Source organism: Spinacia oleracea, chromosome 3, assembly GCF_020520425.1.
Source record: "Spinacia oleracea cultivar Varoflay chromosome 3, BTI_SOV_V1, whole genome shotgun sequence".
NCBI classification, from domain to species: Eukaryota; Viridiplantae; Streptophyta; class Magnoliopsida; order Caryophyllales; family Amaranthaceae; genus Spinacia; species Spinacia oleracea.
In genome coordinates, this window is record NC_079489.1 from 68068388 (window position 1) to 68082746 (window position 14359).

The 14359-nt window shown below is 35.4% G+C and overlaps 1 protein-coding gene across 1 annotated transcript; it reads right to left on the minus strand.

Moving 5' to 3' along the window:
• Positions 1–1265: 1265 nt before the first annotated feature.
• LOC110795321 (uncharacterized protein At4g15970) lies at positions 1266–8116 on the minus strand. The gene is made up of 4 exons (XM_022000323.2): positions 7684–8116; positions 4682–5047; positions 1936–2417; positions 1266–1815 (listed from the first exon to the last, which is right to left on the minus strand). The coding sequence occupies exons 1-4, from the start codon at positions 8011–8013 to the stop codon at positions 1752–1754; spliced, it is 1242 nt and encodes a 413-aa protein (XP_021856015.1). The 5' UTR covers positions 8014–8116; the 3' UTR covers positions 1266–1751.
• Between the last annotated feature and the right edge of the window lie 6243 nt (positions 8117–14359).

A 14359-nucleotide genomic window follows, 5' to 3' on the forward strand; every position in this document is an offset into this window, starting at 1 on the left:
AGAAACAATTGTTTAATTAAATACCATTTTCAAGAACATGCAAGCATCAATTTGAATTAGCAAACTCTGTTTTTTATTTAAGTGAAAACAAAACATTAAGTAAAACCCTAATTACTACAGAATCTAGTTTAAATTACTTCCAAATTAGGCAACAATTGTTTACTTAAACATAATAAACACCAATTTCAAGAACATGCAAGCATCAATTCGAATTAAAAATTGGAAAGTAAAAACGGACAAAACCCTAATTCCAACTTCAATTGATAAATTATGCAAAATCAGCCCACGAATGTTTAAAGTAACATATAAAACACCATTATCAAGATAATGCATGCACCAATTTTGGGAACTTAACAAAAAAGCTCTAATTTTGGCAAACATTTATTGAAAAAAACCGACAAATTGAATGAATGAAAGTACCATGAGTAGTACCTTCGTCTGAAAATTCTGGGCCTCTTCCCGTGGAGACCTTCCCACTTGGCATCAACAGATCGTTTGTTGGATGTGCAAGAACCCATTTTTGCAGAAAGAAACCAAAGCAATAACTTCAAATTCCTTTGTGTTTAAGTGAGTAAATAGGAAAAGACAATTGAGATTGAAAGGGGGAGGGGGAGGGGGACCATATAAATAGGAAGTGAAAGGGGGAAATAGGGTTGGGAACAGTTAAAAAAACCGCCAAAACATGTTATCGAAGGAACCAGAAAAAACGAGGGAAATTAGAAGGGTTTCCACGTGTAAACATAGAAAAAACAAGTTGAAAAGGCTAAGTAATTGGAAAAGGTTTCTTTTCATCAACGTCATCTGATTTCAATCATTAATCTACGTGTATATTAATTCTCCTTTTATTTAAATCATTTTTAATATTATTAAATGCATTTTAACGTCTGTTAGTGACGGAAAGCAAAAATCAACGTTTTCCATCCATTTTCAGGGATCTAAATGCTCATTTTGAAACTTAAGGGACTAAACTGCACCTTTTGGCAAAGTTTAGGAACCTTCAAACCTGTTTACTCATTATTCCTCCTGATCTATTGTGCACCATGTGAATGAGGTGCATGCAGTCAGACTATGTGTTTCAATTTTTGAATTTTCATAGTACTACGAATTTATAGCATGATTGGCTCATAAAACTACAGATAAAACACCCTTACTTCCGTCACTATGTGTTCACAAGCTCTTATTTAAAGGTGCGCAGCGCACAAGACTTTTGGTACTCGGTTACTTCCGTCACTTTTGTAGTTACCTTGTTTCCACAATCCCAATACTTAAAACGCAAAATGGATATTAAGTTACTTTTTAGCATTATTTTCCATAATTGTTTCTTTTGGTACCCGAAGTCCCCAACGGGAGGGTAAGGTCTTGCCAAGCTTGCCTCATTGCACCCATTCCAGCAAATTGTTCCACAAGTAGAAATGAGGACTTAACCAGTGGTTGGCTTCTGAAACCCGCAAATTGTTGGTACACTGCAACCCCGTTTTCAACCATCATTTGAGAGTTTAGTCGAGGTATAAAATAAGTACTCCTACAAAATTACCTTATGTTTCTACATCACACTGTACAATTTCTCATTTACCAAAGCATGGTTTTTAGCTAATATTGCCCCTTCTTGTCAAAGGCCAATTTTGATTGACACATTACCTCGGACCGAAGGCCAATTTTGATTGACACATTACCTCGGACCGAAGGCCAATTTTGCTAACCGTAAATAGTTAATCTTGGATAATACCAAAATGTGGTATATGAAGTATAAATTAACTTGTATTTTCTTCTTCGTCACTCTCCATTGGACTCTTGGAAGTGTGGAATGCACTTAGGCTGCAAGGCAGTATCATTAAGTCATGGTTATGGTCATATGGATGATCAGAAGTACACACAAGAAAATGACAAGCACCAATATATAGCATAGCCATAAAATAAGCGTATGGTGTGTTATACCTGCAGTTCATAGGGACCCTCCAGGAATACACTTGTGACCGCTTCAAACTCGGGGGCAAAGACATAAAATTTCTCCAGTCTTGAAGCATAATCTTAAGGTCGTGTAGCTTGCTATTAATGCCAAAACAACAATTCGCATGCATGGTGCATACTTTATTCAAATCCTTGCTAGGTTCACAGAGTCCACCAAAATATGCAGTATCTAAGAATCTCATCTCCAACCCAATCTCTGGGATAAACGGATCATGTTTGATAAAGTTTAGGACATCCTGGTCATGATAACCAGGATAATTTTCTTGGGATGAGTACCAAAACTTGTAGAACTCAATGGATCTGTTATTTGACTTAACATAATTAAAACCTCCATTAGGCCTATTGTGTACGGTAAATGAGTCGCCTGAGAAATGGTCACACGCAATTTGAAAATCAGCATCAGGAAAGAAATGTGGAAATGGATCTCTGAACCACATGATATCAGCATCCTGGACAATAAGATAGAAAAACTTGTCGAGCTAAGAAAATTTAGGGAAAGTTAAAGACTTTAGAGAGTATAAAGCAGGAAGCCAAGAAAGTAATCAAAGCCAAACGATTTCCCAGAAAAGTGATTGCAACACAACTACACAAGTGCACACACGGAAACACACTTCCCAGAAAAGTGACTGCAACACGAGCTCACACATACACAGACACAGACTCAGACTCGTGTGCGCATAAACACACACACAAACACATACACAGAAAAACAACCGAAGTTTTTGTTTTGGTTTGCAATTTCACATAATGGTTTGTTTTTTGTTTCAGAAAATACTAACATCTGAAGCCAGGAAGCTTTGAATAAAGAAAGAAAGAAAGAAAGAAAGAAAGTATTCTCAGAATTTGGTTACCTTCCATAGATAGCGACAGGGAGTGTAAAATATCAAGCAAATCCCAGATGAATTTATGAGCATAGACTTCAGAGTAATATCAAAATCTCCAGGAAAGAATGTAAAATATTGAAACCGGATTGCATTGGCAGACTTACTAACCCACTGAAGTCCAAAATCTACAGTTACCATGTGAGTTGAGACAAGGATGTTAACGTCTCAACAAATTGAAATCCCCTTTAAATGCTAAAGGTTGAAATATGAATTAGAACAGGTTCTCCTCATACTCATCACAGAGCCAATAACACAGTAAGCAGCTAAGAGAAGAAAACGACAACTAAAACCTCATTAAAGCTGAGAACCAAGCCAGCCAACTATTTTGAAAGTCTAGGGCTTACAGCTAATTACAGTTCAAAATAAAACAAGGTAGAATAGTTTGAATCCAGAAAAGCTAATCAGCATGTGTATTAGTTCAAGAAACCTAATACTTCGTATCACATTGAAGCATAAACATAACCAACAACCTTCGCATCTGTCTCACTCTGCGACTATGCAAAATGCGAGTAATTATGGAAGGGAGATACTTAATGTTTTTAGTTACCTATGAGTTTTACTGAGTCAGTTGCAGCAAATTAAGTGATAATAAAATGAAGAACATAGAAGAGGTGAGCTTCAGGTGCTAACAGTACGGTTTTTTTTTCCCTTGGTAAAAGCTTAAACTCTTCAAAAGTTGATGGATTCCCATTTCCTGCAATTGGGTTGATAGTATAATGAGAATGGTGATTAACTGATTATTTCACATGATATTTGAGCGATTACAAGAAATTCTTGGACAAGTTTTTCTACTACGTGACTATATATTATCAATTTAACTCACTGTAGACAACTGTGCATATGGACCAAATATGATGGACCCATGAACTGTTTCCAGTGAGGTCTAAGGATATTCTTTATTGAATGAAAATGAAAGACAGAAGTTAACCGAGAACAATCATATTTAAAAAGATAGGTTTGGAGAAGACCTGTGAACTGTGATGCCACATTTGGAGGTGCTTTGGAAAAGTTGATTGATGGAGTGAAAAAGACTGTCAACGTCATGTGCAATTTGTCATCAAGACAGGCAAGTATTTTTTGTGCAAAAAAACAATGGCTAGTATCTATTAGCAGTGAGCGGAATTTAACTTGTACTCAAGCTCGACAAGATGTGTTTCTGATTTGAGCTCACTTACAGAACCCTCAAAACGAAACGGAAACATTTTAAGAGCACGTCATTTAGGTTGAATCCTAGTGGGAGAGAGAGGATCCGTTAGTAGGCTGATTTCTTTTGGACTTGAAAATTTTAATTTCTTCAAAGTACATGGACTTTAACAGCTAAAAATTTCTACTAGTTCAGAAGAAGTTATGACGCTTACCCTTTTAAAAAGAATGGTTTTCAGCATAGTAAGAATTCTGTAGGAGTTACTAGTTACATAACATAGCAACAGAAGAAAGTTCATGAGATTAACGCCAGAATCAAGAACCACAAAAGGCAACATGTAAGAGATCAACAGTAAAATCTCAAACTTACCAACTGAAGAACGAAAAATTGGGGTGGCTTTCCAAATTCCAAGCTACCAATAGTGATGGTATAATCAAATTGAAAGTCTTGGTGGGTCAAAGTATATAATTACTTAAGCAACTTGAATAAATTATTACATGCATCAACAAAAAGTTGTAAACCTCAATGCAAGCTACTCAACAAAAGCAGTTTCAAAAAGAAAAAGAAATTGAACCATTCATTCAAATCTATGACTGTGAAGTAGCAAAAATAAATTCTCAAGACAAATGACCTCAAGAAATAAACAGAATTCACGGATGTTAAACGAGTGAAACAGAGGACTTACCGTAAATACAAAATTGTATCCCATTTCGAGGACACTTCGTAAGAAATCAATCCTTCTCCACATCATTTTTAGGTAATCAGGTGTCATGAAGTATGCCTCTTTAGAAAAATCAATGCCTTCAGTCAAAAGAGCATAGCAATGGTGATGTATACTTAAGCATCTTCTATATGCTTTATCATCCAACGCAACAATGACTACATGGTCCAGAAGTCTTCGAGTGTGATGCCCAATTCTAAAGCTCTCAAGGAAGAGATCAATAATAGAATTAGGCATTGCCCAGGCATCATTTAAAGTTGTTATAATGACAGTTTTGTCTTCTGTAGCAGCAACATTCAAAACTCTTTCAAGCTTGTACTCCTCACTAATCTATTGTATTCAAAGAAATTACATTAGATACTGAATACAATTAACTGCTTTGTTCAGAATGGTCACATATGATAACCAAGATATTTTTAACCGGATAGAGAATAAAACAATAACTCGAAATTTAAAACACAAATATGGCAACAAAAACTAGAGTGTGCAGAATTGGACTTGGACCGAAAACCAGACTTGAATGGATCGGTCCACACCAGTCAGGTAAATTCGGGTCCAGTCTCCAGTCCATTGTAAAGTATGATTCCGGGTTCCCGAAAAATCCCGGAATTTTCGGTCCAGCCCGGTTTTTATTTTATTTTGAATTTTGAGAAGCCAAAAGATATTGCAGCTTGCAGCCTCCACCACCACCATAATCCATTACCCTAATAAAAATGAAGCTGCTCCTTCCTCATTCTCTATCCTTGACTAGGCCAACCAGCCCGTAGACCAGTTGTCACGACCCACAACGGCCATGAGCAACCATCAATCCACCACAACTGCTTCCCTCTCCGAAGCTTCACACATGAGCACCAGTTATTTAGCTTAGCTTTTGGTTAAGGGGAGAAGAAGGGTGAAAGTTTTGAGTTTTGTATTCACTTAAATTTATGTTGGTTGTCAGCTGTTACTCTTATTGAGTCTTGACCATTGTAGATGGAACTTGAAGGTCCAAAATTATGATGTTTGAATTTTGATGTTATGGTTTAGGTTTCTGGTTGGATCTTTGATTTTTGTTCTAGAACTTTCACAAATTATTCTACAGATAAAATTTCAGATTTGTTGTTAACTGTTAGTGTTATTCATCTGACTCGTACTTTTGAATCCAAGGTTTTATACTCCGTACGAAGTATGATGCAATCGATGTTTGATTTATATGTTGTTATATACCCGGTTTCGCAGTACATGCATAATTTCTCATTTGGGCACCATTCATCAATCAACTTTGACAATCTTTCTTTCACCATTATGTAAGAAAAACATAGTCAAGTGAGATCTTGTTAAATTCGTATCGGTGCGAGGATTTCAAATATCAACTTTTTGTTTACTTACACGCATTTAGAGATATTAATGTCCAATGAAGTGTGTTGGAATACGTGCAAAAAGAAATGTTGCATGTATTGTGAAACGAAGGTAGTATGAAGGTAAGATTACTGATTAGATTTGAGTTATGCAGTAATCTAATTTTGTAGTGGTGTTATTTTGGGAAAAACTGAGAAATACCCGGTTGTAAAATTCAGAAATATCAGGTTCCAGATCGGACGGTACCGGACCGGTTCTGAACAAGTGCACAGTCCAAACAACAGCAATGCACTCAACCGTAGAACATATTGTAATTGACTGCACTAGCAAAAGCATATAAACCAAATAATATTTACTTTAAATTGCAATGACAAGTAGACATCACACAAGTAATTTATTTATTAGTTAAAACAATATCATAGTAATTTATTCCAAAAATTGAAATTATTCATCAATATATTAGGTCTTTTTTTAACGGGACAAATATATTAGGTTCAAACAGTTACCAAGAACTAATAATTTACCAATGCATGCTTAGAATGGGGGAGAATCAAACAAAGAAGAATGAAGTCTAAAATAAAGGGTGGTAAGTAGTTTAAAGAGGGTACAAGGTTTCATTTTGGTAGAACATATTACATGCACCCCGGTGCGTGCACGGTGCACCCTCTCACATTTTCTCCTTCATGTGAGGAGAAAATATAGTGGGGACCATCAATAGGCATAATATACCCTTGGGTGCACGGTGCACCCAGGTGTATTTAATAATTTTCATCATTTGGGGGTTAATATAGTACCCTACATAGGTGACGGGGAACTAACAATTCCACCACCCGCCCACCTCTTTCAATTCAACCACCATCTTTGTCCATTTTTTGTCTCTATATTTTGTCTTAAATTACCCCTTAATTCATCACCTCCTATCCAAGCATTTTCTAAGAATTACTCTGCACTAATCATTTTTATACCTTAAGTATATCACAATCATTCAACATATAATTAATTAATCTTGCAACAAATAGAGAGTGTGTGAAGTACTCTTCACATCACAATTCACAATTAACGAACTCAACCAAGCGCTCTCGAATCACCAACTCATACTACCGCATTCACACCACATTCACACCACGCAGTAGTCCAAGATAAATAAAAATGCTATTTCAGTTCAATTCTCACCACATTTCAAGTTTACTAACAATAAAATAACCAAAACTTTCCTACTATTTTTGAAAAAAAATAAAAATGTACACAGTAAGGCATTGAAGCATTCCAATTCCACTTCAATTGAAATATCAAAAGAGAACCCTAAATGTAGATCACACATGATATACACAATCCACTAACACGTTCAGCTGCATTCAAACCAAGCAGAAATCTAAAAGTTCTATAGAAGCACATATCCAGTTCGATTTCCACTCAAATTCAAGTTTTATCACAACTAAAAGGATCAAAAACTCATTAACTCAATATTTTCTTCAATTTATTCAACTGCATTTAAACCTAACAGTAACGTGAGCTATAAAGAAACATCAATCCAGTTCAACTTCCACCTCATTTCAGCCTAATCGACAAAAAAGCGTAAATATTACGAACTACTTACAATTTAAGAGAAAATTGAAAAAATCGATCACCTGAGAGGAAACATTGCCGGAAAGAGGGAAAAAGGCGACAGAAGCGCTAGCGGGAAAATCGAAAGAACTGTCGGCGAAGAAACGGAAGGAGTTGTAAACAAACAAAATGGTGGCGAAGAAGAGTAGGGCGGTAATAGATCGACGAAGAAAGACGGTATTTTCTGACGGCATATCGTCGGCAGCGGCGGCAGAGAAATCGGAGAAGGCGTTAGCGGCGGCAGGAAAGAGTGAGCGCAACATATCGGCGGAGTAGGAGAGATAAAATCGGCGGCGGAGAAAGGTGGAGGGGAGGAGGTCGGATTGTTTGGGAGGAGAGAGAAGGAGTGACATCAATGGAAGAGAGAGAGTGAGTGATGTTCATTGTTGGAGCGAAGAAAGAGGAAACAAAGAAAGAGTTAGTGAAGTGATTAATGGCCGACGAGGTTAGAAATTTTGGTTAAGTTAAACTGTTTCCAGTTTGACGGGACGACAAAGTTTTGTGTTTTATTTTCGCCTAAGTTTGTGTTTAATTAATTCTAGAGAGATAATAATGGGAATCCCTAAGGGCTGGGTTCTGTTCACCTTACAAAAATAAGTTTCAGTTTCAATAAGTTCAGATAAGATTCAATAAGTTCTAATAAATTCCAATAAGTTCAGATAAGTTCGGGTAAGTTTCAATAAGTTCCAATAAGATTCAACAACAATAATAAATAACTATTTGTAAATTATTTGACTTTGTTAGCTTTTGATTTATAATAATAATAATAATAATAATAATAAATAAATAATACTAATAATAATAATAAATAATACAATAATAATAATAATAAATAATAAATAATAATAATAATAATAATAAATATTAATAATAATAATAAATAATAATAATAATAATAATAAACAATAATAATAATAATAATAAATAATAAATAATAATAATAATAAATAATAATAATAATAATAATAAATAATAATAATAATAATAATAATAAATAATAATATAATAATAAATAATAATAATAATATAATAATAATAATAATAATAAATAATAATAAACAATAAATAATAATAATTAATAATAATAAATAATAATAATAATAATTATTATATAAATAATAAATAATAATAATAAATAATAAATAATAATTATTCTAATAATAAACAATATTATTATTATTTATTATTATTATTATTATTTATCATTTATTTATTATTATTATTATTTATTTTATTTATTTTATTTATTTTATTTATTTTAATAATTTATTTTATTATTATTAATAATAATCATTATTATTATTTTTTAATTTTATTTTTTTAATTATTGTTTTTATTTATTATTATATAATAATAATGATTATAATAATAATTATTTTAATAATAATTATTATAATTATTATTATTATTATTATATTATTATTTTAATTTATTAATTTAATAATTATTATTATTTTTTTAATTTATTAATTTATTAATTTAATAATAATAATAATAATTATTATTATTATTATTATTATTATTATTATTGTTATTATTATTATTATTATTACTAATTAAAAGTTTCAATAAGTTCCAATAAGTTCAGATAAGTTCAGATAAGTTCCAATAAGTTCCAATTAGTTCAGATAAGTTCAGATAAGTTCAGATAAATTCAGATAAGTTCAGATAAGTTCAGATAAGTTCAGGTCAAATAAGTTGAACAGAATGCACCCTAAAATTCCCTATTGGCTACATATGTCAATCAAAAAGTGATTAGGGATGTCAATTCGGATAAACGGATTGGGTTTGGGTCGGTTCATCGATTTTGCCGAAACGAGTTCATTTTGCTAACGGGTGGAATCGGGCCGGGTTTCAAAAGTTAACAAGTCAGATCGGTTCAGGTTGATTGAGCATTGGTTCATATCAGGTCGTGTTCATGTCAAATCAGATTATAATCGAGTCGGGTTCATGTCGAATCGGATTATAAACGGTTCGAGTTGAAACACGTCTGGTTGTAAACGGGTTTAGTCGACGTAACAGGTTAGGATCATATCGGGGAACTCATATCGGGTCGGGTTCGTTCGGGTTCAGTTACTTATCGGGTTGAACAGGTTTAGCTGGGTTACATCGGGTTCAGGTACTTATCGGCTCATATTCTTATCGATTTGGGTTCATAAAGTGTGGATAAATCAGTAGCTGGATGAAATGGATAACGGGTTGTAATTCGGCTCACGTCAATTCGGTTCTAAATTATAAAATCACAATATTAGGTTATTACTAAAATCATAATTTTCAATACGTTTATAAATATAATATTGAGGCCTTAATTAGGGAAAAAGGGCAATAACTAACTTTTATAAGTGTTAAAGAATTTGAGACTAGCAGCAGGATTAAACGAGTTACGGGTTGTAAACGGTTCGGATTAAACAAGTTACGAGTTGAAACAATTCGGGTTGTAAACGACTTGGATTAAACGGGTTTTCCTCGGGTTGATACACATCGGATTGAAACGAATCAGCTCATTAATGGGTTTGGGATCCATTCGGTTTGGGTTGAAACGGATCGAGTGGATGTGGAACGGTTTATTGTCGGGTTTCTGGTCTTAACCGGGTTAAAATTTTAGGTCGATTTGGGATCAGGTTGAATATAATCGGATCGGATCGGTCCGGGTTCCAACTCGCGGGTTATTAACGCTTCGGGTTCTAAACGGTCGGACCAACCCAACTAGTTCAACGGTCCGGTTTGAGAATTTACAGCGCTAAAAGTGACAGGAAAACTTTGAGGAATGGTCCTGATAGGTAGTACAGACTTATTCAGATCTAAGGGCGGACCTATATGGTCTTAGAGGGGTCAAAAGGGATCCTATTTAGAAAAAAAAGATGATAAACTAATATTTAAGTAATTAATTGCATCTATATATATATATATATATATATATATATATATATATATATATATATATATATATATATACTGCATCCGTTCCTCAAATATCGCACCATGATTGAATTTATACTTTCCAACACATACTTTGACTCTATCTCAAATTATGAAGGCACGGTGGATGAGTCGGACGTTGTCCTACCAGTGACTTTACAGTCCCTCCCGGTAAAGTACTTGGAGCGAGTTCCCAAGAAGAGATGGTAGAGATCAAGAATGGTGATGTTGCTTTGCCTTGAGTTTCTTGCGGCAGCAACATAAACGATAGGCTTGTGGCATAGCCGCAGAGCAGGAGAGATCAACTGGGAAGCCTTAGTGGTGCGCCCATCAAAATATGAATTGTCACCCATCCAAAATAGAGTAAGAGTTTGGAGCATGTCTTTGCTTGGTTCATGGGCATCCTCATGCGCGTTACGTTGGTCTAGTTGAAAATACCCACCATAAAGTGCATATTCAAAACTGCTTGAAGGTATCTTCATGGAATTAAATTCAATCGGATATAGTCATAAAAATTAACCCAGGTATTATTTACAAATTAACCCAAGGCTAGTACACGCAAATCACACTTTTGTGCCGAAACGCTGAATGTTTGGGTGCACGAACACTCAAGCAAAGGGATTAATTCAGTAAAAATAAACTATTGGAAAATTGGAATGACAAAAGGTAATGAAACTACGCGAATAAACAAAACTGCCCGCATGCGCTGGAAAAATCCAATGCGCACTTCAGGGCCGACGTCCAATAACTACTTGAAAAATATCATGTTAAACATCATCATTCATCTCCATATAGACCTCAAATGAACGGAGCAGTCGAATCGTCTAATAAGAACCTTTCAGTCGTAATCGAAAAGATGGCTGAAAACTACAAAGATTGGCCCAAAACGCTACATGTGGCCTTCTGGGGCTACTGAACCTCCATCTGCACCTTTATAGGAGTAACAACACTTAGTATACGAAATGGATGAAGTCCAGCCTATTGAACTGGAAATTCCTTCTCTTCGCATTTTCCTAGAAAGCAAACTATCAGAAGCCGATTGGGAACAAGCTAGACACGACGAACTCGTCCTACTAGACGAACGAAGACTAAAGACCTTGCACCATGTGCAGGTGTAGATGCCTACATTTGTCCCCTAGGCCCCTAATTAGCTAAAGAACGACCCCTGACTAACTAAAGAGACCACCCGGAGCAGAACCTGTTAAATATAGTAACTCCCATAAATATAAAGCTTCCTAATAGACTGGACACGTACTTAGTCGCACTTGTATCCCTATACGGCTTAATACGTGGTTGCATCGATAGAAAGATTGAATATAGTAGACCGCATTACAGCACACCTGTACGCGCCACAACATTCTAGTGCTTGCCTTCAAGCTCTAGAATAACATAGCTCAAATAATAACGCTTCCCGAACTCATAATTATTGGGCACAATACATGTAAATGTTAATCAAAGTTACTTAAACACGCATACGAGTGCCTGGAATATGCTCATTAGCTCATTTAGCAAATGATATGTCTGTTAGGTTATGATACATATAATTGAATATAAATCATGCGGAAAAACCATAAAGCCAGGAATCCAAATTAATTGCCACATAACAATTAACATAATTTAGGACACATACACTTTGTAGCGTGCCCTCCCTAGCTGCGCCCGAACCGAACAAGAACAAGTCTAGGACTCCAAATGTCGTCCCTCCGTAGATAGTCCACAGCACGTTCGGATCCGCCTTAGATTTAATTAACTAGAATTGCACCTAGGTTCTATGAATATGTTCGAATATTTTAGGCAAATATTAGACTTAGTTTTAATCCTTAAAACTAGGTGAATATTTGAAATTATGTTGTCATAAATTTGTGAATGCCATCACATATTTATAGAGTAGGAATATGGAATTAGAAGTCTACTAGGATTCAAGTATTCTAATTCTATTAGAATTAGAGTTTACTTAAAACTAGTAACTTAGGAAATTTAATCTTTTAATCTAATCCTAATCGCTTAAGGATTCGATGCATGCACAAACTCCAACACACACACGAGCACGGCCCACAAGCGAGCAGGCCATGCCCGCGCGCGCGAGAAGCCCACCGCAGGCTCACAGTCCACACGCTGCCTTGCAGCCCGCGTTGCTCGCAGCCATGGCGCGCTGGGCCTGGCCTTGCGCTGGGCCTGGCGTGCCTTTGGCTTGTTGTTGTGCGCGCTGGGCTTGCTAGGCGTGGGCCTGGCTTCGTGTTGGGCCTTCGTCTAGCAAGCTCGTCCGATGCTTATTTCGTACGACGCGCTTCCGATTAATTTTCCGATTTCGGAATTCATTTCCGATTCGAACAATATTTAACATTTACGATTCCGGAATTAATTTCCGTTTCGAACAAATATTTAAGATTCCGGAATTAATTTCCGGCACTGGAACCGAGATCCGTCGATTCCGAATATTCATAAATGGAGTATTTAATTCCATTAAATACTTGATCCGTTCATGTACTATTTGTGTGACCCTACGGGTTCAGTCAAGAGTAAGCTGTGGATTAATATTATTAATTCCACTTGAACTGAAGCAACCTCTAGCTAGGCATACAGTTCACTTAATCTCACTGAATTATTAACTTGTATAATTAACACTGAACCGCATTTATTAGACTTAGCATTAAATGCATACTTTGACCAAGGGAATTATTTCCTTCAATGTCCTTACAAAGTCAAAACGACTGGTATTAAGTATCAACAAATTGCAAAATTCAGTCTCCAAAGCCACATCAAATTTGGCTTCGATAGAAACTCGTTACCTAACCAAGCAATCTGAGGTAATTTCCTTTCCCATACAAGAATTGAGGATTGCATTACTATACTCTTTTTCCAAATTTAGCCAACTTTTCTGTTGGTGCCAGTTTAACTAACAATAACATGTGAAAATGGAAAGTTGGTGCCAATTTAACTAACAATTGACTTGATCACTCGAAGCGTAACTTACCACGTTAGAGCTCTCTACCTCTCTTGTAATGTTATCTTGTTATTTTTCATACTAAATAGAGATCAGTTTTCCATATTTGCAACAGATGGGGTGAGCTTCTTTAACTCCCTTTAATTATGTGGGTCTCTTAAGTCCTAATATCTATTTGTCCATGCTTACCAATTATCATCCCGAGACCTAGATTAGCTAAGCAAAGTGTTGTTTCAAGAATGAGGGGCTAGATTGTTCACATGTCAATGACTCATTGTGGTTCCTCTGGGAACTCAACGAACAACATTGTTACTAGTACCAAAAACTTCAAGTTGGTGCCCTTAGCAAATTAAACAACAACCAACAGACTAAATTAGGAGAATATACTAAAAACCAATTTAGGATAGAAATACCTAATACAAAAACCTAAAATCAGAACAACAACCAATAAATACTTTATTAAAGACGAAAAAATCATGAAGATACAAATATAAAAGAAAATCTTATTGAAATTAAAATCAAATCAAACAGGAACTAACTACTCGATACGAAAACTCAATCTAGTAGAAATTTAGATCTAGTGTTCGGATTGGAGTTAAAGAAGGCGGCGAGTAAGCAAAGAACATTACCTGCTGATGAATCGGTTGTCGAGACGATGACGACGACGGAGTAATGGAGAGGATCGAGATTCGAGAGAGGAGATCGAGTCGGAGAGATGGAAAGGGATTTAAACAGAATAATTCATCTGTGCGTCTGTGTGCGTTCTAAACTTCTAACCCCAACCATAGTAGATAAGTCGGTTGCCGAGACGATGGCGACGGGCGGAGATAACGAAT

What these genes read in the sequence shown, in the direction of transcription:
- LOC110795321 (XM_022000323.2), bottom strand. Translation starts at nt 8,013, where the DNA reads ATGTCACTCCTTCTCTCTCCTCCCAAACAATCCGACCTCCTCCCCTCC. An exon ending in GATACAATTTTGTATTTACG is followed by an intron (nt 2,418 to 4,681) that starts GTAAGTCCTCTG and finishes CTTATTGTCCAG; the next exon opens with GATGCTGATATCATGTGGTT. An exon ending in AGGGTCCCTATGAACTGCAG is followed by an intron (nt 1,816 to 1,935) that starts GTATAACACACC and finishes ACTGCCTTGCAG; the next exon opens with CCTAAGTGCATTCCACACTT.